The 27,563-nt window shown below is 37.4% G+C and overlaps 2 protein-coding genes across 7 annotated transcripts in view; one reads left to right on the top strand and one right to left on the bottom strand.

Moving 5' to 3' along the window:
- Window positions 1–18,679, bottom strand: part of LOC128550089 (F-box only protein 30-like) — a 121,697-nt gene extending 103,018 nt beyond the window's left edge. For 2 of the 4 annotated variants that reach the window (XR_008368048.1, XM_053528226.1), the window contains exons 1-2: window positions 18,578–18,679; window positions 2,658–4,321 (exon numbers count right to left, since the gene is read on the bottom strand). Coding sequence is in view for 3 of the 4 variants with exons in the window: in XM_053528226.1 (XP_053384201.1) it covers window positions 2,658–4,283 (1,626 nt within the window). In the remaining variant the exon portion in view is untranslated. Of the gene's footprint in view, window positions 1–646; window positions 873–2,657; window positions 4,322–12,121; window positions 12,200–18,577 lie in introns of those variants that run through there. The other 2 variants (XM_053528228.1, XM_053528227.1) reach the window with 2 other exon arrangements.
- An 8-nt stretch (window positions 18,680–18,687) lies between these two features.
- On the top strand, window positions 18,688–25,625 carry LOC123536307 (kelch-like protein 6). 3 transcript variants are annotated; one of them, XM_045319380.2, is made up of 3 exons: window positions 18,688–18,792; window positions 19,616–19,876; window positions 23,359–25,625. In XM_045319380.2, the coding sequence occupies exons 2-3, from the start codon at window positions 19,628–19,630 to the stop codon at window positions 24,949–24,951; spliced, it is 1,842 nt and encodes a 613-aa protein (XP_045175315.2). In that variant the 5' UTR covers window positions 18,688–18,792; window positions 19,616–19,627; the 3' UTR covers window positions 24,952–25,625. The 3 variants fall into 3 exon arrangements, with proteins under 3 accessions (XP_045175315.2, XP_045175316.2, XP_045175314.2); XM_045319381.2 differs by having other exon boundaries at window positions 18,688–18,804; XM_045319379.2 differs by lacking the exon at window positions 18,688–18,792 and adding an exon at window positions 18,928–19,030.
- The last annotated feature ends 1,938 nt before the right edge of the window (window positions 25,626–27,563 follow it).

Raw genomic sequence — 27,563 nt, 5'->3', positions numbered from 1 at the left:
AACTTAGTTAGCTTATTCAATTGGGGGAAAACCAAGCCACCAGTCAAGAGTCAATTGAGGTGGAGATCCCCTGATAATAGTCATAACAATTAATCAGGCATCACCTTTAAATTAAACATAATAGTTATGTTAGCTACAGGCTTATTCCCAGGTGTATAATTTTACAGAGTGGGAGTTCAAAATGTATTTATATAATGTCTGAAATACCTAAACTTATTCCAAAAGTCAGATTTTAAAGAAGTTATAAAAATCACTTTCACCTTTAACGAAATTGAAATCTATGGCCTGGCCTGGCCCGGCTCGGTCAAAAATTGGGCTCATCGGGCCAGGCCAGGCCAGGCCAGGCCGGGCCAGGCCAGGCCAGAGATTAGAACATGCCTACAGTGTGTACTGTTTTTAACCTAATGCATAGTACTGTTAATACACATAAAGTCTTTAATTTCATGTTTACATAAACTATATGTAGTTTTAGTTCATGTTTTCAAATACAAAATTTGGGTCTAGTATATCTTTAATTTTAATTTAATTCCAAACAACCTGCTGACAAAAAAAATCATTTGTTAGGACAGTAACTTAAAAAAAAATGTTTTTAAAATCATTTATTTAAACAATCTCCCCTCTTCCATACAGTGAAGTTGGTACCCACCTTATTAGCCGGTCTAGTATTTTTTCCTTTTATCAAACATATCTTGTCCATGTGAGAACCTCTCATCATCCGCAAAATCATAAATCATCTGGAACGGTTCTTCCTTCACGTTTTTATCTACATGTTGATTGAACGGACAGATCTTAAGGTGTTCCTGTATGGGAGAACCATTTTCTTTGAAGTCCCAGTCTAAAATGGGGCTAAAGGACGTACTGAATTGCCATCTCTGTAAAAATTTACCAAAAATTTCTTCAACTATAGTATGGATTAACAGCAGAGTACTGGTATATTATCTCTGTTAATTAGTGTTTTTTCACATCTGTTGTAGTTAAAGATATTATATAACAATAACTACTTTCCCACTTTTCCACCAGTATACAACACAGACTGATACTGGTTGTGGCAATTTGTTTGAAGCTTTAGTACCCCTGTGTCTTAACATGCTATCAAAAAAAAATTCCAGGGAATTTTTGTTGTTGAAATATTTACTTAAATACCGAATCAGTTCTTCTTCAATGCTATCCAATTGTCAAGTCTTATTCTAAAGACAAAAAACAAAACAAAATGGTACTGCTTAAATTCTTGCAGGAAAGAATATCACAATAAACTAGAGCTGCTTTTGAGAAAAACACATTGTCTCCCACAACTGCCTAATCATCTGAATAGTAAGTCTGTCTTTATACTGTTTACTCACAGAAAATATACCTTTGATAGTTTTGGAGTAAGTTTTGGAGTAAATGGCCTTTCATTATGTATCTGAGTCAACCATGCACCAAGACATGTAGCACTGGCATCAGTATTTTCGGTAGTTCATGAGAAGTAGTCATTAAAAGGTAATTTTACTATTAGCCCTAGCACTCCTACTCCTAAAAGGAGCCAATGCCCCCATTTGAACAAATCTGAGAGAGGACCTTATAGTAATCCTACATACCATGTCTGCCAAGAGCCCCCATTTGTATAAATTTGGTAGATGACCTTATAATGATGCTATAGACCAAATTTGATGAAAATCAATTAAGTGGTTCGTGAGAAGAAGTGGTTTAAAGGTATTTCTTATTTTGGCTGTAGCTGCCCCTAAAAGGGACCAAGTGGCAAGTGCCCCCATTTAAACAAACTTGGGAGAGGACATTATAATGATGCTACAGACGAAGTTTGATGAAGATCCTTCAAGCGATTCATATAAAGAAGTCTTTTAGAGGCATTTCTGTTTTTAGTTTCAGTGGCCCCTAAAAGGGACCAAGTGCCCCCATTTGAACAAAACTGGGAGAGGAACTTATAATGATGCTACAGGCCAACTTTGATGAAGATGCTTTAAGTGGTTCATGAGAAGAAGTCCTTTAAAGCCTTTAGGTATTTCTAATTTTGACTCTAGCGGCCCGTAAAAGGGGCTAAGTACCCCCATTTGAACAATCTTGAGGGAGGACCTTATAATGATGCTACAGACCAAGTTTGATGAAAATCCTTCAAGCAGTTATGAGGAGAAGTCGTTTAAAGGTATCTCTAGTTTTAGCTCTAGCGACCCTAAAAGGGGCCAAGTGCCCACATTTGAACAAACTTAGGAGAGGACCTTATAATGATGCTACAGACCACCAATTTTGATGAAGATCCATTAACCAGTTCATGAGAAGAAGTTTTTCAAAGGTTTTTTAATTTTTAGGTCTAGCAGCCCCTAAAAGAGGTCCAAGGTGAACCATATGAACAAACATAAGCGGTCCATGCAAAGATGCTACTGACCAAGTTTGGTGTAATTCTCACCAGTACCGGTAGTTTCAGAATAGAGATGTGTAAGTAAAAATATTGACGCAGGACCCAAGATGCAGGATGATGGACGCAGGACTATCCTTCTATACTAATAACTCACCCTGAACAAAGTTCAGGTGAGCTAAGAGTGAAATCAGTGAATCACTTACTGATGAAATCAACCACATAGAAAGTCCGAGATGCATAAACTGTATGAAAAGAAGGCAGACTTTGAAAAAAAAAATGTAAACATGAAAAAAGTAACCAATACCTTGTAAGTCACATTCCACAATGGCCCCGATCCTGCGGGACTTCTCTTCTCCCAGACTAGTGAGACAATTCCACGTTCATCCAGCAGACTGCAGCACACACTCTGCAGAAGTTTACATGTCATTGACAAATGTTGGATACTAAAACTGTCTAAATTCCTTGCTATATTTTGCAGTACTTCAAATGGTAAGTCTGTCAACGAATGTAAATGTCCATCAAATTCTTTTTGTAGCTTCACTGGCGACACTTCTCGTGATTCCGATTTATATCTCGGGATCACTCGAACTACTGAATCACATTTGTACGAGGTAAGTATCTCTGGGGTAGCCTCCCTTAAACGTTTACGACCAGTCGTTGTCCTAATATCTTCCTCCTCTGTTAGATTTTTTTCACTTCGATCTCTGGACGTTTCAAACTGTTCCTCTTCACATAACCCAAAACTCTGAAGTACTGGACTGTGTACAATGACTCCGGTGGGGTTTTTGGGTTTAAACCTTTGGAAAGCAAAAGTGCACCCAAGATAGGATAATGGGCAACGCTGTTCGAACCAGCTATTTAGATTACACTGAATATCTGAATGAAAGTTCTTAACGTGCCATGGATATTCATCTCTGCGGAACTCGCGACCACAAAGAAATGTGAACATTTTTAATGGCTTTGGCTGGTAAGATGAAATAAAATGCATAGTTAGATCTAAACCAAGGATTTCAAAAAGTTTTTTCTCTGTATAGAAAACTTCAAGCTCATCTTCCTCTTCATTGTTGTTAGCAGTCAATGGACTGTCATTTTGCATGTATGATATGTCGCTTGAAGTATTATTAGAATCATGTATATTCGTTGCTTCAAGTTTTTTATTTATCTGATCTGTGTCTTGATCAGTATTGCTTGACATTTCCTTCATCTTTGCTATTTCTGCTAAACGTTTCAATCCTTGTCTACCTGTCACATAATCCAGGGCTTTAGTCAAACTTTCAGTGGTTTGTTTTGAAGCTGCATAAAGCTGATTTGTACTGTTTGAAGACAACTGATTCAATATGGTTTGTTGCAAGCCAGGTGGGGACTGGGTTAGGTCCCAGGGAGTTCCTGATTCATCGTCTGAAAGCTGGGAAGTTTCAGAAGTGGGACTGTCAAGAACACTGGAGTGGGACTGAATAGGCACTGCTGGGTAGCACTGTGTCAGGGGATTGCGCAATATTCTTCTAGTCTTTCGAGGTGTTTTGAATGAATCCATCAACATTCTTTGATCTCTAAGAGCAAATGCAACATCAATCTGACCACACTTAACATGTGGATTTTTGAAAGGCATTGGGGCTTTCCAACCTTTGTCCTGAGAATGCATTGGCCAGCGATTCCACTCTCGAGGGCACAGCACCACACTTGCTGGACACACTGGTAAATGTCCAGATATTTTCTCCCTGGTCAGTTCAATTGGACACCCATTCACGAAGTTTATGCAAGGAACCTTCTCTTTCAGACATATTTTCTTGTGGTCCTCACTTTTACAGTTATGGAATCGAAAGCCACAGCCTGCTTGGCAGTAGATAAGAGCACAGGATGTGATGTCATCTGGTTTCATCATACAGTTCATACGGTGGCAGGAAGTACAGTGCTCATGGCTGGCAGCCATCTTGGTTTGAAAACACACTAAACACACGTGCAAGCTATCTGCAATTACAGAAATGGGAGTTTTATGGTTGTGATATAAAAAAAAACACAAGCAAGCTCACCTATTTGAAAGAGTTCTCCGTCTTTAACTCTTACCATGCTGGACACGACTGGTTCTGCCTTTGCGGTCAGTGTAGATCATGATCAGCCTGCACCTTTTTGGTAAGCACCCCTTTTAACAGTTAATGGTACTGTCCAAATTGGAAGATGGACAAGTTCATTATAGGAATTTAGCATGGGAAGGGTTAACTGATTTACATTTACATATATCAGTTGAATATACACCAGTGATTTATAAAATGAATGCATCCAACATAGCTAGCATCAACCAACTTGGCTGCTTTCACAACATTCTGTAAAGGAAGTGTCTAGAAGTGCCTAGCCTGTGTTCTAGCCATCTGCCGATCCAGTATTAAACCAGACACCTAATCTGCCATCAGGGGGTATTCTAGGCAACTGGTAATCATTTTATTTGATATGAATTATGTATTTGTCTATTAAACTATTGTAATATATTTCAGATAAACTGAATAATAAAGTCAGTGACATCACAAGCGACATTTCTTTTCATCAGCTGTTCATTGTTTAAAATTTCCTACAAACATTAATTTAATATCTAATTAGCTGGCTGATTATTCTTGTCAGTTAATCCCATTATACAATTAATTTGAATTTTGACCACGAAAATGTTTATAGCTGCTCAAAACTCTTGTCTCAAAGTGTCATACAGGTGATATAAACAACATAATCATGTAATCGATCATGCGCAACCTTGCATCGATTTTCTGATGTACAGATATGATTTTTATATCCCTGAGAAAAATTTCATCGCCAATTTTTTGGAGTATTTTTTTGTTTGTGCCACCAAAATTCGCCAACTGAAGATTTTCAGCACCAGAATTTATTTCTTGTCGCATTTGGTGCCATTGGCGACTCACAGTGGTAACCCTGAATATTTGCGCAAAATGTAGGCTTACTGTTTACTGAAAAAGAGATATCATGATATCGTTCACAGGCAGAAAACACTTGTTTTGTTCAGTTGTATGAAGATTTGTTTGTTTGTTTTGGGTTTATCGCCGTATTTTAACAGTATGTCAGTTACGAAACAGTGAACAGTTAACCTAACCAATGTTTCTGGAATTCTGTACCAGTACAAACCTGTTTTCCGCAAGTAACTGCCAACGTCCCCACATGAACCAGAGGTGTCAGACAAATAATTTCAGACAAAATGTCTTTTATCATATCGTCATGGAGAACATTAGTCAAACTAATCCGACGCATACAGTTTGTTTTATATTGTGATGGTCAAACTGTAACTGTGGCTGCAAATGTCAGAAATTAACAGGAGCTCGTAGAACAAGAAATGCCCCCCTTGATGCATTAAGTAATTGCACAAGGACAGACATTATTTTGTAACTGTACACAAAAATTCTACTGTTCTAGGTCAATGTGACCTTGACCTTTGACCTATTGACCTAAAAATCAATAGGGGTCATATGCTGATCATGATCAACCTCCCTATTAAGTTTCGTGATCCTAGGCTCAAACGTTCTTAAGTTATTGTCCGGAAATGGTTTAACTGTTCCAGGTCAATGTGACCTTGACCTTTATTGTACTGACCTCAAAATCAATAGGGGTCATCTGATGGTCATGACCATCCTCCCTATCAACTTTCATGATCATAGGCTGAAGCGTTCTAGAGTTATCATCTGGAACCCATTTAAATGTTCCGGGTCACTGTGACATTGACCTTTGACCTACTGACCTCAAAATCAATAGGGGTCATCTGCTGGTCATGATTAACCTCCCTTTAACTTTCAAGATCCTAGGCCCAAGCATTCTTTAGTTATCATCTGGAAACTGTTTAACTGTTCCTGGTCACTGTGACCTTGATCTTTGACCTTGTGTCAAAATTCATAGGGGTTATCTGCTTGTTATGACCAAAACCCCTATAAACTTTTATGATCCTGGGCCCAAGCACTCCTGAGTTATCATCCAGGGGTCACACTGAGGGTTTTTTTCTCTGAGCCACTGCTTTTTCCGAAGATAAAATTATGAGGCTAACAACGGCGAAGCGCATAGCATTTACGTTCTTGTAGGACTACATTATATGTACCAAAGTACTCATACCACTCAAGAAATTAATGTAGTTATTACATATTTCTTAGTAACCCTTTAAAAAGCTATTTAGAAAATTAATTTTTGTTAACTTCTAAAATTATCATTTTTATAAACATCTGCCATTTAATAAAAAAAATTCAGAGCATGACATTTAAAATAAAGATGTCAAAAAAGAAGAAATTTTGTTTAAGCAGTGTCTTATTTTGCACATTGCCTATGAGTGGGGAATGCGGGTTAGGACGGCCCAAATCCAAAACGGCCCAGTCCAGGACGGCCCAGATATATTAAATATACCGTAATATACCGTTATGACAAATTAAAGATGCTATTTTGTAAGATCATAGTTGATTTAGAATAAAATTATATTAAGGGACAATTATTTTTTCTGATTTAATAATCGCTATTCACTTCTTAATTGCTAGAATTAAATAATTTATTTTTGCTTTTTAAGTGTCTAATGATCGTATCTATATAACGATATAAAATAAATTTAAATAAGACATAAAAGTTAAAACAAGAGGACCATGATGGTCCTGAATCGCTCACCTATCTCCACATGACCCAGTGTTCAACTGAGTATGACATCGTTATTTCTATTATTTGACATAGTGACCTAGTTTTTGAGCACATGTGACCTAGATATCATCAAGATAAAAAATTCTGACCAATTTTTATGAAGATCCATTGAAAAATATGGCCTCTAGAGAGGTCACAAGGTTTTTCTATTATTTGACCTAATGACCTAGTTTTTGAAGGCACGTGACCCACTTTTAAACTTGACCTAGATATCATCAAGGTGAACATTCTCACCAATTTTCATGAAGATCTCGTGAAAAATATGGCCTCTAGAGAGGTCACAAGGTTTTTCTATTTTTCGACCTACTGACCTAGTTTTTGACCGCACATGACCCAGTTATGAACCTGACCTATATATCATCAAGCTGAACATTCTCACCAATTTTCATGAAGATCCATTGAGAAATATGGCCTCTAGAGAGGTCACAAGGTTTTTTCTATTTTTAGACCAACTGACCTAGTTTTTGACCCCACGTGACCCAGTTTCGAATCTGACTTAGATATCATCAAGATGAACATTCTGACCAATATTCATGAAGATCTCATGAAAAATATGGCCTCTAGAGAGGTCACAAGGTTTTTCTATTTTTAGATCTACTGACCTAGTTTTTAACCCCATGTGACCCAGTTTCGAACTTGACCTAGATATCTTCAAGGTAAACATTCTGACCAATTTTCATGAAGATCCATTGAAAAATATCGCCTCTAGAGAGGTCACAAGGTTTTCCTATTTTTAGACCTACTGACCTAGTTTTTGACCGCACATGACTCAGTTTCGAACTTGACCTAGAAATCATCAAGGTGAACATTCTGACCAATTTTCATGAAGATCCATTGAGAAATATGGCCACTAGAGAGGTCACAAGGTTTTTCTATTTTTAGATCTACTGACCTAGTTTTTGACCCCACATGACCCAGTTTCGAACTTGACCTAGATATCATCAAGGTGAACATTCTGGCCAATATTCATGAAGATCTCATGAAAATTATGGCCTCTAGAGAGGTCACAAGGTTTTTCTATTTTTAGATCTACTGACCTAGTTTTTAACCCCACGTGACCCAGTTTCGAACTTGACCTAGATATCATCAAGATGAACATTCTGACCAATTTTCATGAAGATGCATTGAGAAATATGGCCTTTAGAGAGGTCACAAGGTTTTTCTATTTTTAGACCTAATGACCTAGTTTTTGACCCTACGTGACCCAGTTTCGAACTTGACCTAGATATCATCAAGATAAACATTCTGACCAATATTCATGAAGATCTCATGAAAAATATGGCCTCTAGAGAGGTCACAAGGTTTTTTTATTTTTAGACCTACTGACCTAGTTTTTGACCCCACGTGACCCAGTTTCGAACTTGACCTAGATATCATCAAGGTGAACATTCTGACCAATTTTCATGAAGATCTTGTGAAATATATGGCCTCTAGAGAGGTCACAAGGTTTTTCTATTTTTAGACCTACTGACCTAGTTTTTGATGGCACGTGACCCAGTTTCGAACCTGACCTAGATATCATCAAGATGAACATTCTGACCAATTTTCATAAAGATCCCATGAAAAATGTGACCTCTAGAGTGGTCACAAGCAAAAGTTTACGGACGCACGCACGGACGGACGCACGGACGGACGACGGACACCGCGCGATCACAAAAGCTCACCTTGTCACTTTGTGACAGGTGAGCTAATAAAAGATATGGCTTATTTTCGTACTTCCTATCCATATTTATTTATCTTTTATGGGCATTTAATTGCTTTAATTGCTTTAAAAATTAATTAATGTTCATTTTATAGATGCTTTTTTCGTGTCCTTCCCTGTTGTCCAATTATATGTATAATAAAATTTGTTGTCATTTTTGCTATGTAAATAAATAAAACATAAATAAAAAGAATTATTTGAAATTCTTGGTTATTCTTGGTTATTAATGAAAACTGGTCCGTCATGGTATGGGCCGTCTTGGTTTTGGGCCGTTTTGGTGTAGGACCGTCATGGATTTGGGCCGTTTTGACCCGTCACCATGAGTGGGTGGGGTTTGATGCCTTCGCATGTTTTATTCTCAACAAGAGCTCGTCGAACACGAAATGCCCCCCTTGATGCATTCAGTAATTGCACAAGGAACAGAAATTATCTGCTCACTGTAAACACAAATTCCATTTCGGAACACAAAACTATGCAAGTGGTCCAAATTTGAAGCCTGTACCTTCAGAAATGTGAAAGTAGGTCACTAGGTCAATCTCAAGATCAAAGTTCATTTCAGTACACAAAACTATGCTTGTGGTTCAAATTTGAAGGCTGTAGCTTGAGAAATGTGAAAGTAGGTCACTAAGTCAAAATCAAGGTCAAATTTTATTTTGGAACAAAAAACTATGCATGTGGTCCAAATTTGAAGCCTGTACCTTCAAAAATGTGAAAGTAGGTCACTAGGTCAATAACAAGGTCAAAGTTTTTTTCAGTACACAAACCTATGCATGTGATCCAAATTTGAAGGCTGTAGGTACAGAAATGTGAAAGTAGGTCACTAGGTCAAGATCAAAGTCAACTCATGTCAAGGTTCATCTTGGCACTCAAAACTATACATGTGGTCCAAATTTGAATGATGTAAGTTATGGACATGAAGATTCTAAGTTTTTCCCTGTATAAGTCTATATGAACCATATGACCTCTGGGGCGGGGCCATATTTGACCCGAGAGGGATAACTTGAACAAACTTGGTAGAGAACCACTAAATGATGCTACATTACAAATTACCAAAGCCATAGTCTTTGTGGTTTGGACAAGAAGATTTTCAAAGTTTTTCCCTATATAAGTATATGTAAACCATGTGACCCCCACGGCGGAGCCATATTTGACCCTAGGGGAATAATTTGAATAATCTTAGTAGAGGACCACTAGATGATGTCATATACAAAATATCAAAGCCCTAGGCCATGCGGTTTTGGACAAGAGGTTTTTCAAAGTTTTTTCCTATATAAGTCTATATTAACCATGTGACCCTAGGGGTGGGGCCATATTTGACCCTAGGGAAATAATCTGAACAATCTTGGTAGAGGACCACTAGATTTTGCTACATACCAAGTATCAAAGCCCTAGGCCCTATGGTTTTGGACAAGAAGATCAGAAACCATTTAACTGTTCCTGGCTAATGTAACCTTGACCTTTGACCTAACGACCTCAAAATCAATAGGGGTCATCTGCTGGTCATGCCCAACCTAACTATCAATTTTCCTGACACTAGGCCCAAGCGTTCTTGAGTTATTGCCTGAAAACCATTTTACTGTTCCTGGTCACTGTGACCTTGACCTGTGACATACTGACCTCAAAATCAATAGGGGTCATCTGCTGGTCATTACCAACCTCCCTATCAACTTTCGTGACCCTAGGCCTAAGCGTTCTTGAGTTATCATCCAGAAACCGTTTTACTGTTCAGGGTCACTGTGACCTTGACCTTTAACATACTGACCTTAAAATCAATAGGGGTCATCTGCTGGTCATTTTCAACCTCCCTATCAACTTTCATGATCCTAGGCCCAAGTGTTCTTCAGTTATCATCCGGAAATCGTTTTACTGTTCAGGGTCACTGTGACCTTGACCTTTAACATACTGACCTCAAAATCAATAGGGGTCATCTGCTGGTCATTACCAACCTCCCTATCAACTTTCATGATCCTAGGCCCAAGTGTTCTTGAGTTATCATCCGGAAACTGTTTTACTGTTCAGGGTCACTGTGACCTTGACCTTTAACATACTGACCTCAAAATCAATAGGGGTCATCTGCTGGTCATTACCAACCTCCCTATCAACTTTCATGATCCTAGGCCCAAGTATTCTTGAGTTATCATCCGTAAACCGTTTTACTATTTAGGGTCACTGTGACCTTGACCTTTGACATACAGACCTCAAAATCAATAGGGGTCATCTGCTGGTGATGACCAACCTCCCTATCAACTTTCATGATCCTTGGCCCAAGCGTTCTTGAGTTATCATCCGGAAACGGATTGGTCTACATTCCGACCGACCGACCGACAGACCGACCGACCGACCGACATCTGCAAAACAATATACCCCTCCTTTTTCAAAGGGGGGTATAATAAAAATTTTGCAAATTGGCTTCCTCCCTTTAATAACAGATGTTGTTTGTCTTCACACCTTTTGGTTCCTAAAACTGGCAATAATCGTAGTTTTGCTGACAGACGTAGCTTCGGGCCATTTTCGCCACTAAGAAAATTTCGGAGCCACATTTATTCTTTTGTCACAAATGGCTCAAGTGGCGATCGACAGCGTGACCCCTGTCATCGGAAAACTGTTTAACTGTTTGACCTTTGACCTTCTGACCTCAAAATCAATAGGGGTCATCTGCTGGTCATCATGTCATGACCATCCTCCCTATCAACTTTCATGATCCTAGGCCCAAGCATTCTTGAGTTATCATCCAGAAACCCTGTTCCGGGTCAATGTAATCTTGACCTTTGACCTACTGATCTCAAAATCTGCTGGTCATGACCATCCTCCCTATCAACATTCATGATCCTAGGCCCAAGCGTTCTTGAGTTATCAGCACGAAACTGTTTAACTGTTCCAGGTCACTGTCACCTTGACCTTTGACCTACTGATCTCAAAACCAATAGGGGTCATCTGCTGGTTATGATCAACTTCCATAACAACTTTCATGATCCTAGACCCAAGCATTTTTGAGTTATCATCCGGAAAAGGATTGGTCTACATACCGACCGACAGACATCTGCAAAACAATATACCTCCTTCTTCGAAGGAGGCATAAAAAGCAGCCACTCAGCGACAGTAAGCTTGTCTAGGAGAACATACGCCCCACCCTATTGAGCTAACATTAAGAAGACAGAAACTCAGAAAGACTGATAGTTGGAAGGGGGATTGTTTCGTTTAACCATGTAGAAATTTTGTAAACGTTTACCAGTAGGCAGTGGCTAGAGAACCAGAATCGGTTCCCTAGACAGCGAACTTATTCGTCCGGAATCGGTTCTCTAGCCAAAGTCAGAATTTTATTTCTATGCATTAAGCTGCCGAAATTCACTTTAGTTTCTTTTAGAAAGTATCATGCATGTTAATATCTTGATTAATTTTACCATTTCAGCAAGCCATGCCCTTGCATTTATCTGCATTTACTGTATCTCCAAAAGTGTACTCGCCGCATACTGTTCGCCATATTGGAATGATATAAACTAGTACGAATGAATGCTGAAATCGTTGTCGACATCGGAGCAAGCCAAAATAAACTTGAAATTGAAACTTAAAGATCTATACAATAAAAACTTTAATCCAATAAAAAACTGATGCACATGAAATGCCGAGGTGTTACAAACCAGTATTTAAAGTGACCAAGGAATCAGCTGGAAGTTTTAATGGCAGTTTAATTATTTTGTACATCCATTCCGTAAACATCTAATGACGCATACACAAAACAATAGAAATTCACATTTAAACAGGCTGGTAACATTGCCCGATCAGGCTTTTGACATACAAACTAATATTTCTTGAAAAATATTAAAGATATTTCTTTCAAACTTGGACCATTTATTAAGCATTACAAAATGATAACAAGAGGACCACGATGGTCCTGAATCGCTCACCTCTTCCCACATGACCCAGTTTTAAGTATGACATCGTTTTTTTTTCTATTTTTAGACCTACTGACCTAGTTTTTGACAGCACGTGACCCAGTTTCGAACTTGACCTAGATATCATCAAGATGAACATTCAGACCAACTTTCATACAGATCCCATGAAAAATATGGCCTTTAGAGAGGTCACAAGGTTTTTCTATTATTTGACCTACTGACCTAGTTTTTGATGGCACGTGACCGAGTTTCGAACTTGACCTAGATATCATCAAGGTGAATGTTCTGACCAATTTTCATGAAGATCTTTTGAAATATATGGCCTCTAGAGAGGTCACAAGGTTTTTCTATTTTTAGACCTACTGACCTAGTTTTTGAAGGCACGTGACCCAGTTTCGAACTTGACCTAGATATCATCAAGATGAACATTCTGACCGATTTTCATAAAGGTCCCATGAAAAATGTGACCTCTAGAGTGGTTACAAGCAAAAGTTTACGGACGCACGCACGGACGGACGGATGACGGACACCGCGCGATCACAAAAGCTCACCTTGTCACTTTGTGACAGGTGAGCTAAAAAGGGTTCAATGGCTTTCTAATGCTCTAAATTATTGCGCCAGTACATGAATGTAAACATTTTACTGTGCTTTCACTCACAGTGACAACATTATAGAAAAATATTAGTTGTAAAAAATGTTCAAACATCTACACTAGAAACAAAGTATTAACCCTAAATATATAGAATATAGGTATTGGCACACAAGTTTTAAGCAATAGAAAGCCATTGAACCAATGTTAGCAAAAAGCCGGTCAATATGAGTATTGACCGAGCCGGCGGTCAATACTGGTTAAAACCGGTCAATACAGGTCAATACTGGCCGATTCAATACTATGGTCACGCTTGGGTGGCCAATACTGGTTTATTCAACACTTTTACATAATGCACATTCACAGATTGGCACAGGCTGTGATAGTAATATAAAAACAAGAGCTGTCCGTAAGGCAGCCAAGCTCGACTATTCGAAATATTGTCCCAGAAGCAGGAAAATATTACCCAAAAAGGTTAAATATCAAAAGAGTTTTAAGTTCAAAAGGGGGAATAATTTGACCAAAATGCATATCAGTTATGGGACTTGCTGCTATCAACTAGTTTTATAACCCCGAAGGCAGATGTGAAGTTTCAATTCAATATCTGCATTAGTTTTGAAGATAGAAACTTGCATGTAAAACTTTAACCAGAATTTTCAAAGTCCAAAAGGGGGCATAATTTGCCCAAAATACATGCCAGAGTTATGGGACTTGATCCAGTGAGGTTAGTAATTGATCTAGAAAAAGAAAAAATAAGTTTCAAATCTATATGCCTTTTAGTAATAGCTGTATGTACTTGCACGCAAAACTTTAACCAGAATTTTCTAAGTCCAAAAGGGGGCATAATTTGGCCAAAATGAAGGTCTGAGTTATGGGACTTGCTGCTATCAACTAGTTTTATAACCCCGAAGACACATGTGAAGTTTCAAATCAATATCTGCATTAGTTTTGGAGATAATAACTTGATTGTAAAACTTTAACCAGAATTTTCTAAGTCATAGAAATAATTTTCCGGGGGCATAATTTGTTAAAAAAACATGTCAGAGTTATGGGACTTGACCCAGTGAGGTTGGTAATTGATCCAGAAAAAGAAAAACGCATTAGTTTTGGAGATAATAACTTGCATGTAAAACTTTAACCAAAATTTTCTAAGTCTAAAAGGGGGCATAATTTGCTCAAAAAACATGTCAGAGTTATGGGACTTGACCCAGTGAGGTTGATAATTGATCTAGAAAAAGAAAAATAAGTTTCAAATCTATATGCCTTTTAGAAATAGCTGTATGTACTTGCATGCAAAACTTTAACCAGAATTTTATAAGTCCAAAAGGGGGCATAATTTGGCCAAAATGAAGGTCAGAGTTATTGGACTTGCTGCTATTAACTAGTTTTATAACCCTGAAGACACATGTGAAGTTTCAATTCAATATCTGCATTAGTTTTGGAGATAGTAACTTGCATGTAAAACTTTAACCAAAATCTTCTAAGTCTAAAAGGGGGCATAATTTGCTCAAAATTCATGTCAGAGTTATGGGGTTGACCCAGTGAGGTTGGTAATTGATCTAGAAAAAGAAAAAAATAGTTTCAAATCTATATGCCTTGTAGAAATAGCTGTATGTACTTGCACGCAAAACTTTAACCAGAATTTTTTAAGTCCAAAAGGGAGCATAGTTTGGCCAAAATGAAAGTCAGAGTTATGGGACTTGCTGCTATCAACTAGTTTTATAACCCCGAAGACACATGTGAAGTTTCAAATCAATATCTGCATTAGTTTTGGAGATAGTAACTTGCATGTAAAACTTTAACCAAAATTTTCTAAGTCCAAAAGGGGGCATAATTTGCTCAAAATACATGTCAGAGTTATGGGACTTGACCCAGAGAGGTTGGTAATTGACCTAGAAAAAGAAAAAATAAGTTTCAAAGCTATATGCCTTTAATTGATGGCTGTATGTACTTGCATGCAAAAACTTAACCAAGGTGTGACGCCGACGCCAAGGCCAGGGTGAGTAGAATAGCTAGACTATTCTTCGAATAGTCCAGCTAATAATAAAGCAATTTGAATAATATAAAATTTTGTTCATTAAAAAGTATAGTGGTCAATACTGGTCGATTCAGTTTTGGTCTGTGGCAATGTGTCCTGGTCAGGCTCAGTTTTAGACTGGTCAGTGGTCAATACTAGTTTATTCAATGCTTTTATCTTCTTACAGTAGCCTTTATTTTAAATTAATTAAAGATTTTATTAATATAAATTACACTGATTGAAACGGACAGTACTGGTCAATTCAAATTTTGGTCCTATGCAATATCCATGATTAATACATATAGTGGTCAATATTGGTCAGTTGAATACTTTGACTGCATGACTTATTTTACCATGTTCAAGCATAATAATACAGTGGGATTATTGATCTTGACAGCTAATTAGTGACTAGATAGACAGGTCTGCAACATCTATTGTATATTGTAAGACATGTTGTCAATTAGGCAATGTGACAATTGCTATCAAAACGGGATCCGGACATTTGCCCCCCAGGACATTTGCCCCCCAATGAAAAAGTGGACTGCTGGACATTTGCCCCCCAGTTGAAATGGTAGATAGGACATTTGCCCCCCAGTGCTTATTTCTGAAACGGACATTTGCCCCCCAATAGTTTTGTCCCCCAGTGATTTTTTGGGAACTTGATAAAAGACATTCGTCATATTTTAGGGGACAATGGCTTTGTTTTATACAATTTTGTAGTAGATAATTGCCAAATTAACAAGTTTGAGTGTTAAAAACATTGCACTAATTAAGAAATTATATCACCGTTATGAACACTTTTATTACTCAATAATAGGCTATTATTTACCTTAACACCTGAAAGTAATTTACATATTTATCAAATTATTATTAATAAAACACAATTTTTTTACTGAATATTGCCTTTTAGAGTAATTTTGATAATAAAACAACCAAAAATACAGTTATATATACTGGCATATAGGACAAAAATATTGGGGGCAAATGTCCATTCCAAAAATAAGCAATGGGGGGCAAATGTCCTATCTGCCATTTCAACTGGGGGGCAAATGTCCAGGAGTTCATTTTTTTCATTGGGGGCAAATGTCCTGGGGGGCAAATGTCCTACAATCATCAAAACACAATTAAACCACTTCCATGAAAGGGTCCAGGTGTTTTGCAGCAGTTTTTCATTAAATTATTTATACCAATATAAAAAAATCATTAGATTTATCACTTGTGAATCAAACACTTACTGCTACAGTTTATGAAATACTTTCTACAAATGAAGTTCAACAAAATTATACATCTTTGTAATCTAATCTAACAGAAAATGTTTTAAAAACCAGTATCAATCAGTATTGACCAATCAACCACTTCTGACCAATTTGGGAGTATTGATTTGGTTGCTTTAACTAAATACTAATGCCTGCATTTACCATAATCAAGTCCCAGATGTTTTTAAACATCATTATTTAATTGCTCATAAACTTTGCAAAATATCTTAACAGTCAGTATTGACTAATTGACCAGTATTGACCAATCGACCAGTATTGACCGGTATTGACCACTTCAGGGAGTATTGACCGGGGCAGTTTTAACCGCACAACAATGCATTGAACCCTTTTCTGTTTTAAACATTGCATTAAAGCATAGCTGTTTTGGACTTCAAACATTATGCATCATAAAAATCTGAAAAGGGAAGTAATTCTAACAAAACTGGAGGCAACAAAATTATTTCTGTCTTAATATGCATCATCTGTATCAACAAGGGCGTAGGAGCTGGGGCGGCAGGGGCGGCACCCGCCGCCCCAATATTTCGAGGAGCGGCGAAATTCTGCACTCGTAAATTTTTGAAAAGGCTAGAAAATATAATTGAAAATAAATACAGCGTTCTTCCATTTATCATGAAGTGCATAGGCGACTGATATGTACACAGAATCTTGTCATAACGCTGACACCTAGCTTGCTAGATCACCTTGGTGACAGGGTATTGTAAAAAGCGATAATCCGCAACGACCAAGGTCGCTGTATTTTCACGCCCCGCAGACTCGGCAATACATTAATTAATGACGTATTTGATTGCTTACTGCCAAACTTGCAATTAATGTTGTGTCTTAATTTCTGCCGACAAAGGAAAATATCTTGAGTGTCTTTACATAAAATATATTAGATTAAATATTTTTGACACTTGAGCATATTGTTTGAAAATCAAAGGCACCAATCATAATGATTAAATTCAGCGCATAAAATGTAGAAAAATCCTCATAGATTTTACAGATCTAATTGAATTAACAAGTATTACAGCTTCTACATAAACATATAAAAGGCCAATAAGCCTCGCAATTTTGCATTTCCAAATCGATCATTTGGTAAAAAGAACCCTGAACCCTCAATGGTTCAAAGAAACAGTGAACTGCGTTTTACCTTTATAATGCCATTTAATGACTAAAATGCTATAAGGATTGGATTACCCCTTTAAGTCAGGGTATTGTGCTCGATCCCCTACTTAGACATTACTTGTTTTACCCTGGTAAGACATTGTCCGTATCTAACATCGTTACGCCATTACAGTGTTTATAAACATAGTAAACTGTAAATAGGGGTGAAAACTCGAAAAAAAACAACAACAGAGTATGTTCAACAGATACTGAGCAGTCCAAGAAGTCGACAGATTACACCATTTACTCTAGCTATATGCAAAATTTTCCCAGGGCTACCCCGGACCCCGTTCATAGGAGGGGGACACCCACTCCCGAACCTACCCCCTCCGCCGCCCCAATGCTCAAATCGTCCCTACGCCTCTGATCAAGTTTGAAAGAAATATCTTCATTATATTTCAAAAAAAGTTAGTTATATTATTTATGTAGAAAGCCCGATCGGGCAAATTGTGTTACCAGCCTGTTAAATAATTTAAACATAGTACATGTTTAAAAATAACATTTAAAAACGGCAAAGTAGTTTTCATGCATCCATTCATACTAGTTTATATCATTCCAATATGGCTGACACAGTATGCGGCGAGCACACTTTTGGAGACACAGTTAACGCAGATAAATGTAAGGGCATGGTAAAATTAATTAAGATAATAATATGCATGATACTTAACTTACCAAAAGAAACAAAGTGAATTTCGGCAGCTTCATGCATAAAAATATTGGTTCCCTAGCCTATGCAGGGTACTTTGGCTACAGAACCGGTTACGGGTGAATAAGTTCGCTGTCTAGGGAACCGATTCCGGTTCTCTAGCCACTGCCTTACCAGTATACACCCCACCCACCCACAAACAAACAGGTAAACCGATTGAAAGTAAAGAATATGCGTTAAGTCTAGTGTTTTTAATCTCATCAGCAAGTTATACTAAAATCCAACAATTTACCTATATCATTTTATGTGTATTTTGCTTCTATTTGCCTAAAATAAATAAAAAACTAAGAGTGACTTTGTTTACTTTTTACCGGAAGTTTCAGACCGGTGCGACGTTACTTTCAGAAGGAAAAATAATCCCATCAAATAGAGGTGGTATTGGCACTGCTGAAATTTCCGAATTATTTACCCAAGTCCACCACCTGTGTTTTAGCAAATGAATTTCAGGTGTGCAGAAAAGTAATACAATGATTATTACGCAATATGTTTGTATATTTATGCCGCTTTAACTTAATATTATGGAATCATTTAGTTAAAATTCTACTTTCGCTTTCGATTTGACATTTACACAAAAGATGTCCGGTGATAGGATGACGTTTTTCTAGATACCAAAGCCACCATGCCATAAAGTTTGAGAATACCCGACATTCAGTTTATGTTTAAGACTGTTGACATTTTATTCACGGTTATTAATCTTAATATTTCTAGTCTTTTGATCCTCGCGATGTGGCACAACATGGTAAGGTAGTCCCAGATATTAGGCACGCTGTACATAGTGTCGAGGGGTGGTAAATCATAAAATAGGCATACTGAAGCAATTCCGATAAGCTGAACTTCGATGGCTGAATTTACAGAGTTGGACTCTGTATTCATTAAAGGGGAAATTCATGAATTATTAAAGTCTGCAATTAGGAGACACACATTATTGCTTTTATCATTTCAGTACCATCGGACAACACCGTATAGATGGTAAATGTTTCTATGACATGGGATGTGCTCTGTTTTTAACTATTATATCAGTATGGTACACAGATAGATAAGTATGTCCTAAAACACAAAACTTTCCATATTGTGTGTTAATTATAACCTGGGGATACATCATGTATCGGATACAAACAGACTTCATTCAAGTATTCGTAGACTCATAAAATATTGGATGTGCGGTGGAAGTGGTGCTGGGTCTGTAGCGCTTCAGATTGCCCTTTATTGACTATGTGCTTAACCACCTAATTTAATGTATAATTATATTGTTTTTATTATACCACTGTAGATACTGGTAACAATGGCATTAACTCCGTATCAAAGCAACAAAAAAACTATATACAGCAGAGTTGAAAACCGAGACTCAGAGATGGAGCGCATGTCTCGCCATCGGAAAATGTTCAGCAAGGGATTGAATGAACAACGTTTGTCTGAGAAGTACACCGATTTCACTGTTGTTTCTGACGATCAAAAGGAATTTCAATGCCATAAAGTGGTGCTTGCTGCAGTCTCCCCGTTCTTTGACACGATGTTCCAGAACGAAATGCAGGTATTGGCTCCTATACGTAGCCTTCGCTGATATTTACACAGGCCTAATTTCAAAATCAAAGCTTTGGAAAACTCATGATTTAGATAGTTTTAATGCTGTGTAGTATAATATGTTTTCTCCCAACCCGCCCTATCCCCGCCACAAAAGTAAGAAAAAATCACGGGTCCTGAATGATGAATGATAAGAAAAACAGTTTAAATGGCGTTGGCAGTCGGAGAATAGGCCTAGGAATTGTTCATGCATTATTGTATGTTCATCCATATGACAATGAGCAAAATATGTGACTGTTTTGATGACGCAATGAGCTTCAAATTCTTTCGGTGTTATAAAAGACAATAGAAAAAGTGGTTTCAAATGAATTCCTTAAACTTGTACATGATAATTTGTATTCATTTCCAGGCTTTGATAGTTATAGGTTATTAGCTTTGTATTGGGAAATATGCACGAGTTCTGCAGCGGAAATATTGCGCGACTTTAGGAGCGCATTATTCTTCCGCTAAAGAACGAGTGCATATTTCTCGATGCAAAGATAATAACCTTTTTATTACATACATATCTACACGTATAAATGTAATGTGAATTTTATGAATTTGTTCAGTAGTCTGAATAAGATTGACGATACTGAACTAAATAAAAGAATTAATGCAACGACACACATTAAATTACGTCGCGCACCCGGATATGAAATTCAGGCGTCAGTGTATGGAAAAATATTGACGTTTCCGGTACCATTGTAACTTAACGGGAAATAAAAACGAGTATATAACTAGAACTGTCACAGGAGTGACTCATACCCCCACCATACGGTCTTGTCACAGAAGAATGGCAACCATAAGGAATCTTAAAAATACTTTGGAGTACTTAATCCTGGGCTTCCACATATAAGTAATACTAGTATAATACTAGTATAGTAATACTAGTAAATATATTAAATCTCTAATATTAGAGATACACTAAAAGTGAATACAAAAAAGTGTCTTACCGACCCATGTTACCACGGAAAAATGTTTTTATTTTTACATAGGACTTATAATAAAAAAGTTAGAAAAATACCTAAAATACTGAAAATCTAAAAATAGGATTTCTAAAAATAGACTAATTCCTGGAATTTAAGGGGAAGAAACTCAGTACAAAGGTTAAAAAAGGTTACTTCCCTTTGGCTCTAAGCCAATCAGAATGAGATATAGTGAAAATACATCAAAATTAGGTAGCAGATGGCGGTTTTTTCTAGTACTTCAGACTTCCGAGCGATGTGGCCAAGTCAGACGGCTTCCGATATCTTACGAGATGCAGACCTGAAAATAAAAAGATACCGGTTTACATCTTACTTGAAGAAGAAATAAAATACATAGTAAACTTCATACAAAGCATAGATTTTTAAATCCACAAGCCACCTGAAAGATAATTTCAGCCCGCGAAAATACATGACATTTCAGCCCAAATTAGCCATATCTCCAACTGGCCTTAAAATGTTAGGGGAATGGATAGAGACAAATGGCCACTTGCATTCTGTACTCAGTTTCAAGTATTACTTGCAGAGCTGGACAAAAATACCTGTCAACCGATTACTTTTTTCACTATTTTCAACTGTGTGAGGCCTATATGACATTTGACAGTTCACGAGACGCTCAATGCTGATATTGGCATATATGCATTTCAAGCAGTTATATGAAAATGATGCCATCAAGCTTACATTCGCATCTGCCAGAATTTCTGCAACATACCATTCTTAAACTTGTTAATCACAAACTCACATCAACAAATATTTCAAACATCAAAACTGCCTTCACTTCAAGGTTTTATCTCTAATGACAGATTTTGACCCTGGCCAATTCGAATCTGTGGCTGGAAACTACCAACTGCTACCTTAAAAACCTTAAATTCTAGGTAAAAGGGGACACAATTCAAGAAAAATAGTGTCAGAGTTATGCACCTTGCGTCACATGATGTGGGTGATGAGGTGGAACATCTATTTTAAGTCTGAATCAAATCCATTCAGTAGTAATTGAGATATAGTGAAAATACATCGAAGTTAACCTTAAATTCTAAGTAAAAAGGGGCATAATTCATGAAAAATTGGTGTCAGAGTTATGCACCTTGTGTCACATGATGTTGGTGATGAGGTGGAACATCTGTTTTAAGTTTGAATCAAATCCATTTTGTAATAATTGAGATATAGTGAAATACATCAAAATCAACCTTAAATTTAAAGTAAAAGGGGACATAATTCATAAAAAATTTATGTCAGAGTTAAGCACCTTATGTCACATCATCTGGGTGATGAGGTGGAACAACTATTTTAAGTTTGAATCAAATCCATTTAGTAATAACTGAGATATAGTGAAAATACAACAAAATTAACCTTAAATTCTAAGTAAAAGGGGACATAATTCATGAAAACTTGGTGTAAGAGTTATGCACCTTGTGTCACATGACGTGGGCACATGATGTGGGTGATGAGGTGTAACATCTATTTTAAGTTTGAATCAAATCCATTCAGTAGTAACTGAGATAAAGTGAAAATGCATCAAAATCAACCTTAAATTCTAAGTAAAAAGGGGCATAATTCATAAAAAAAATGGTGTCAGAGTTATGCACCTTATGTCACATGATGTGGGTGATGAGGTGGAACATCTGTTTTAAGTTTGAATCAAATCCATTTAGTAATAACTGAGATATAGTGAAAATACAACAAAATTAACCTTAAATTCTAAGTAAAAGGGGACATAATTCATGAAAACTTGGTGTCAAGAGTTATGCACCTTGTGTCACATGATGTGGGTGATAAGGTGGAACATGTATTTTAAGTTTGAATCAAATCCATTTGGTAATAACTGAGATAATAGATTTCGGGACGCGACGGGACGGGACGCGACGGGACGCGACAAAACTGACTCCTATATACCCCCCTCAAACATGTTTGGTGGGGGTATAATTAGTGATAGTATTTATAACTGTATAACTGTACTTGTATTTTAAGTACCGTACAATATTTTGGCGTTTTCATTTTTTAGCAGTATGTGAATAAACAACCAGTAACATTCTACTAAAAAAGAAGTTAAAACAATAATAATTTTGTACTCAAAATAAATATAAAATGTTGGCGCAGATGATGAATGGAATGTGCTGTGATCATTTTGCAGCGAATCCTTGTGAAGGTTCAATCTCGCATCCGCCGAAAGACTTTTTTTTATTATTTTGCATTACAGATATTTTTAGGTGTTTTTCTCTGGTTTAGATTATACTCTTTTCATTATTGAATATTTTGTACTTATTTTCTTATTAAAATGGCAGCATCTTTATATTAATAAATACTGAAATTTATAACTGGAAGTGAGGTACAAGATTACCATAATGTTTACAAAACTTATCTTTTTTGCTTTAAAATGTCACAGGAGAGCAAAAATTAAGAAATAACATGGACTTTCTCTCATTTCAGTTTTACAGGGCATGTTATTATTCTGCTTGTAATATAATTACAGGAGATGCAGCTTGGGAAGGTGGATTTACCGTTCAGTGCTGAAACAATTGATCTTATTCTGCAATACATATATACCGGACAAAATGTCATAACTGATCAGAATGCCGTACCACCACTGTATTACGCCGCAAATTACCTACAGATAGCTGCCCTTGTTTGTGACTGTGAGGAATTTCTTTCCAAGGGCAGTTACCCTGATATAAGCCTTGAAATTTGGCAAGTAGCAAAGAATTTTGGAAATCAAGAAGTCGCCGAGATCGCAAAAAGTGTTGTTCTTCAAAATTTTAGCATATATTGCGACGTAGACAGCATAGGTAGAATTGGGATAGAAGACCTGAAGGTCTTACTGCAAGATAAAATGGCAAACTGCAGCGGGACGGTTAAATGTAAAGCGGCATGGATATGGCTCGTAGCTCAGGATAGCGCAGACACTGATGTCGCAAGGAACGTGATAGGCGGTCTCGTTGCCTCGGAGAATGTTGACAACGAAGATATACTAGACATTTGTCAGAATGACTGGGACGTGTTAGTCGCGTCGGTCGACTTTGAAAGACTTACATTCTCAAGAACGCTTTGGGAAACTGCTTGTAAAGAGTTGTGGATACAGCCGGAAAAAATGCTGGACGCGAGTCATATGTCTTTGAATGAATGTCTTATTGTTGTTGGTGGAACTCCGTTAGAGGAAAGCAGGCTGACTTTGTTTAACTTCAAGAGGAAGGTGTGGTATGATCTGGAGGCTGAGAAAAAACGTGAACTTGGACACCGTTACGCATTATGTTCACTTGGAAGTTTCCTGTACCTAAGTGGTGGAACTAAAAATCAAAAAGGTTTTATGTGTTTTAATGCAGACACAAAAACATGGGACCGCCAAGAAGACCTCCCGGTCGGCCGAGAACAACACATTATGTGTACAGTTCCGGAGAACACCATTAGGTCTGAGCAACGTACAGTTGAGCGAAAAATTTATGTTCTTGGAGGCACTTCACAGCAAGAGCCATGTCTAAAAGATGTTCATGTTTATGATATAGGAAGGATGGTGTGGTCGAAATGTGGTGACGTTGCTTACGCGGTTGCGGCGGCATGCTCAACAGTGGTGAGCAGAAGAATATACTTGTTAGGTGGCGCTTTGATCACCGAAAGTAGCCCTAGAACACCGTCAGATGTGATCCAATGCTTTGATACCAGTAACGGCTACAGCTGGAAAATAGATTTAAAACTTCCGTTCAAAGCCAAGTCCCAAAAAATGGAGGTTGTTTGCTTCGATAGCGACCAAGTTTCGCACCAAGAATACGTCGTATACAACAAGAAAATATACAAACTGAAATTCGACAAGCATAATGGAAATATAGAAGAGGCTTGCACAGTTCCAAATTCTCCCACTAAAAGTTTCGCAGTGTCTAATTTTGGGGACAAGTTCTTCATTTTTGGGGGAGAGGACGACAGTTTTAAGGGCTCAAAAGACATGTTACAATATGACATTAAAACTAGACAAATTGTCACACTTCCGATAAAAACGCCATTCGAAATGAAAGACTTTGTCCACACTAAAATACCGGTGCCGGAGTCCTGGGTTCTGACGGAGTTATCGGAGTAACGTTGGAATAGATGCATGTTTATTTAACCTGGCCGTTCACAGATCATAAGTTGCGTCGTCCGATTTTTTCAAAGGTCTTGTTTAAAAAGCCATAAAGTATGTAAAATGTATATATTCAGCACTCTGGTTTAACAAAACCAGCGAGTAACTGTTAGACAGACGTTTTAATATCTGTTCATGTTAAAAAAAAGAATATCGGAAAATAGGCAATAGTCAGATGTTATGTTCAACCACCCTAAAGGTTTCACTTAAGGACGGATCCAGGTGGAGGTGAAGGGATTGTGCTGGCTGACTGTGCATGCGGGGAGCATATATTTTTTGATGATATCTGTCATTTAAGTCAACTTTTCGTCTCGCTTCGCTCTCCGAATTTTTTATCAGTAGTAACTTTAATTGCTTAAGTGGTACGTGTCATTTATATAACATTTTATTCGTATTGGTAAGTCCAAACTAAAAACTAACCAGAATTCAGCATTTTAAAAATCACCGATGGTGATCAAACCTACAGTAATGGACAACCGTATATACTTAGTTATCATTGTTAAAATCCTCTACTATTCAGGATTTTGCATTCACACTTTTCAAAATGTTCACTACGGAGGAACCTATCTCTTATACAGTACTGTTACAACACTTCCTAAAAGAAGAGGGCTCAGAAGGCCCTGTATCGCTTACCTGACTTAGTTCTTACCCCAAATAACCTATTATAGTATCTAATTTGGTCTAGATTTCATAGAGACCAACATTCCGACCATGTTTTAGGTAAATCAGATAGATCATTAACCAAGTTTTTAAATGACATAGTTTTTAACCAACCCAGCAAACAAAAGATGTCTTTTTTTTTGTTGTTTATGACGTCTCTTGTGAACTAAAACTATTTGGACACTATTTCCGGACAATATGTAAATGTTCAAAATAAGCTGATGATGTTCATAAAAGTTTCTTTCAAACTGAATTGAAACTAGGAGTACACAGGAAAGCTTCACGGATTGACAGACACTTCTTACAGTATATGTCCACTTGGGTTTTGACACCAGGAGGAATAAAAATCTATTTCAGCTCTCTTGGGGCCAAACAAGCAAAATTGCGAGAGGACCATCCAAAGATGATACAATTTGATGAAAATCAGCAATTCTTTTTTCAGCTACGGTGGCCCCTAGAGAGGTTCAAGTGCCCACATTTCATTGCAACAAAGTAGAGGCAGGACTTTACAAGAATGGTACAGACAAGCAGGTTCAACACTTTCTTCCATTTCTTGTTCTGGTCACACCAAAAAGTGCCGGAATCACGAAACTCGAGTGAGGTCCATACAAGGATGCTAGAGACCAAGTTGGTGAAACTCCATCTAGTGGTTCAGGACAATATATTCAGCAGGGTTTTATTTTTTCCTAGATATTTTCAGCTCTGACAGCCCCTAAAAGGGAGACCAGGTGGAATCATTTGAAGAAAAAAAAACAATAAATTTTTGGAGGATTATACAAAGATGCCACAGATCAGTTTTAGTCAAGTGCCCATTTACATAAATTTACTGTGAGAGAGGATATTATATAGTGATGTTGCGGACAAAATTGCTGAGGATCACAAAACATATTTTTTTTTCTATTTTTAGCTCTAACTGAATCTAAAAGGGGCAAAGTGCGCCTATTTGAATACAAAAGGGCCATGATGGCCATAGATTCACTCTTTGGGGCCATGATGATGATTTAACATTTTTGGTAGAGGGTCACCAAAGGCCCCTACAAAGGGGCCAAGTGCCCCCATTTGCACAAACTTGATAAAGGACCTCACCAGCATGCTAAAGACCAAATTTGGTGTTATTCTGACCAGTAGTTTCAAAGGAGAAGATGTTTAAGTAAATTTGTGGACGCCGGACCATCCACCCCACACTATAATAGCTCACCCTGAACCTTTGGTTCAAGTGAGCTAACAAGGGTTATCTAACTCTGTAAGTCCTATCACCCTATGACGTTTGAAGGTTCTAGATCAAATGGTTCTCAAGTTACTGACCGGAAATGGATTCCCATATTTTGTTCGCTGTGACCTTGACCTTTAATAGAGTGACCCCAAAATCAATAGGGGTCATCTACTCTGCATGTCCAATCATCCAAATATCAAGTTTTAACATTCTGGGTCAAGTGGTTCCCAAGTTACTGATTGGAAAGTGTTTTCTATGTTCAGGTCCCTGTGACCTTGACCTTTGCTCAAGTGACCCAAAAAACGATAATTAGGATCATCTTATATTTAAGTCCTATCATCCTATAAAGCTTGAAGGTTCTGGTTCAAATAGTTCTCAAGTTACTGACCGGAAATCGTTTTCCATGTTCTGATCCCTGTGACCTTTACTTTTGATCAAGTGACCCAAAAAGTAATAGGGGTCATCAACTGTACATGTTCAATCATCCTATGAAGTTTCAACATTCTGGGTCAAATGGTTCTGAAGTTATTGATCAGAACCGCTTTTCCATGTGTAGGCCCCTGTGACATTGACCTTTGATCTAGTAACCATAACAAGAGGGTTATGATGACCCTGGATCACGCACCTGAGTAAAATGAGCTACATGTTTCAAATGTCAAACTGATGCTAAAATATTAAGAAAATAGGTCAGTAAGTT

Source organism: Mercenaria mercenaria, chromosome 17 (genome assembly GCF_021730395.1).
Source record: "Mercenaria mercenaria strain notata chromosome 17, MADL_Memer_1, whole genome shotgun sequence".
Taxonomy (NCBI): domain Eukaryota; kingdom Metazoa; phylum Mollusca; class Bivalvia; order Venerida; family Veneridae; genus Mercenaria; species Mercenaria mercenaria.
Note: the sequence above shows the minus strand (reverse complement) of the source record. Positions and strands in the feature narration are given on the sequence as shown.